The sequence below is a fragment of the Palaemon carinicauda genome, chromosome 14, assembly GCF_036898095.1.
Source record: "Palaemon carinicauda isolate YSFRI2023 chromosome 14, ASM3689809v2, whole genome shotgun sequence".
NCBI lineage: Eukaryota > Metazoa > Arthropoda > Malacostraca > Decapoda > Palaemonidae > Palaemon > Palaemon carinicauda.
In genome coordinates this window covers 117,134,260-117,136,759 of record NC_090738.1, presented here as the reverse complement: position 1 = coordinate 117,136,759, position 2,500 = coordinate 117,134,260, and the positions used below count along the sequence as shown (strand labels likewise).

The 2,500-nt window shown below is 50.2% G+C and overlaps 1 protein-coding gene across 1 annotated transcript in view; it reads left to right on the top strand.

Annotated features, from left to right (window-relative positions):
• The first annotated feature begins 508 nt into the window (after positions 1–508).
• Positions 509–2,500, top strand: part of LOC137653637 (zinc finger protein ZIC 4-like) — a 57,558-nt gene continuing 55,566 nt past the window's right edge. Inside the window, exon 1 of the mRNA XM_068387211.1 lies at positions 509–2,448. Within this exon, the coding sequence (XP_068243312.1) occupies positions 1,647–2,448 (802 nt within the window). The 5' untranslated portion in view covers positions 509–1,646. The remainder of the gene's footprint in view (positions 2,449–2,500) is intronic.

The following is a 2,500-nucleotide window of genomic DNA, read 5'->3' as shown; positions in this document are numbered from 1 at the left end:
AGTCGGCAGGGGTGTTGGTAGACCTTTGGGATGATGGCAATGTATCGCATGTGATGTGCTTGGAGGGGGGTCCAACCCCGAGGAATGGGGAAAAAAAAAGGTGATAGAAGATTACTTGATTTCTTTAAGGTAACCTTCATTTTTGCTTGAAAGCAAGTCTCTTTTGTTTCCATTTCTGCATAATGGAATGAGACTGGTTGTAGCCTATTACATATTACGATTTGCTGGAACACCGGCGAAGAAAAAAGATTTAGAGCATTTCATGCCTCTTTTAAGATAACATTTAAAGATTATTTTGCTTGAAAATAGGTGGAGTGGTGTTTTGTTCCAAATTCTGTTTAATGGAATAAGACTTAGAAATTTGGTATTCTCGGGCTGTTTTCAGTCGTTAGAACAAATATCTTTTACTTCACCTTTCAGGGCAATTTGTATAAAAAAGTAATTCGGTTCGTTACCTTTTTATAATCTTTCTTTCCTTCAAAAGTTCCTTCCGAGACTAAGTAATGTTAGCTATGCAATCCCAGTCCTGAATCTCATCTAATCTCCGAGGAAAATCAGCAGCAGTTTTAATAACATCATTGTCTACAATTAATTTGTCTTCTAAACGCCTCTGGTGTCCTTTTGAGCAAGAGGCATCGCCGAGTTCCCCGGAGAGGATTAGCCATGTTGTCAAGCGTGCCCTGTCTCTTGTCACATAGTAGGGGTCACATGCCCCCTTCTGAGGAGTCGCCGTTCGCTACCTATGACCTCTCTTGCAAGTAACAAACCCCCTTCAGTTTAAGTGCTTTTGGTGAATATGGATAATTGAGAATTCTATCTTTGCGAAATGTTGCATCAACTTGTTTATGCCGAATAGAGAACACGATGACAAGTGTGGCTTCATCTGTTTAAAAGCGTATAGAATCTTCAGCATCCCCGCCAGCATGACCTTACACCTCGCTGTTTCCCCACCCGGGAGACTACTGAGTCCCCAACGTGATCTCGCTCTAAGCCCCGCCCTCACTGCCTTCCCTCATCTACGCCCATCTTCACTGAAAGTCAGGCTTGGATTGGTTGATCTCCCATTGGGAGGAGCGGCAGCATCACCTCTACCCAATGGTAAGTACGGGAGAGGAATCTTGATGTGGGGGGCGTGTCTATCTTCTCCGCAGGGGACCAATGGGGTGGCGTGGTGTGTCTTCCTGCTGCGCGCACCGGTGGGCTCACAAGACCCCCCGTCGAGCACCCAGCGAGCGTTTGTCGGTATAGCGTTAATGATGTATCGCAAGGAGCCTCATACGAAGCCCAGGTGTTGTGGTGGGTGTACGCGCGCTAAGATCCGCTCCAGCGAGCGGCGCTCTTAAAACCTTCTTCCTCTCCTGCTGCTGTAGCTGACGAGCGATAATACTGCTTCGATGCTTCTGACCCGTCGTCGCTCGCCGCCGCCGCGGATCGGTGAAATAGTTCGCCTGTAAAGCAAATCAGAAAATCAAATCAAGTGTCGTCTCCAATGTGAAAGATCAGAGAAATTACGATACAAGACACTTTTGTGGTGATCTAACAGTGAAAGTTGATACGAGTCGATGTGTATGTTCGAATAAGTGATCAAATCCTTTTTTGAGTTTTTCCCTTCAGTTTTTTATCGTTTGAAAGAGACGTCGGCCAAGATGTTGAATCCGTTCATGGACAGCGGGCACATGGGGTCGCTCATGGGCCACAAACTAAGCCCTCCGACCCATCACATGGGCGCCGAGGGGCTCACCCACACGCAGGGCAACCAGTACAACAATGGGTACGGCATGTCCCACCACACGATGCACCATGGCCACATGGGCACTTACCCGAGGGAGCTCTTCCTCCGGCGGGATCACATGACGTCCTTAAGCACCCTGGGCACGCACGACCTGGCCAACAACCAGCATCATGCCATGTTCGGAGCGACGTTAGCCGGGCACGACCCGTCCTCCATGATGTTCCCCGGCCTGCACGACGCCCATCACGGCCACATGAACAACATGAACCGCTTGGGCATGGACTGGTCCCACCAACAAATGGGTTCCCAATTCCACCATGGCATGAACCACATGAACATGAACCCCATGGCGGCCGCCCACGCGCCGGGCGCCTTCTTCCGCTACATGAGACAGCCCATCAAACAGGAGCTGTCGTGCCTGTGGGTGGACCAGGACCAGCCCAACCCCAAGAAGCCGTGCAACAAGACCTTCAACAGCATGCACGAGATCGTCACGCACATCACGGTCGAGCACGTCGGAGGCCCCGAGTGCACGAACCACGCTTGCTTCTGGCAGAGCTGCCCCAGGAACGGCAGGTCCTTCAAGGCCAAGTACAAGCTGGTCAACCACATACGGGTACACACGGGCGAGAAGCCCTTCCCGTGTCCCTTCCCCGGATGCGGCAAAGTCTTCGCGCGGTCTGAGAACCTCAAGATACATAAGAGAACTCATACGGGTGAGTGTGTGCCGTCTTCTTCATTTAGTCCTGTATTATCCGATGTAATTTG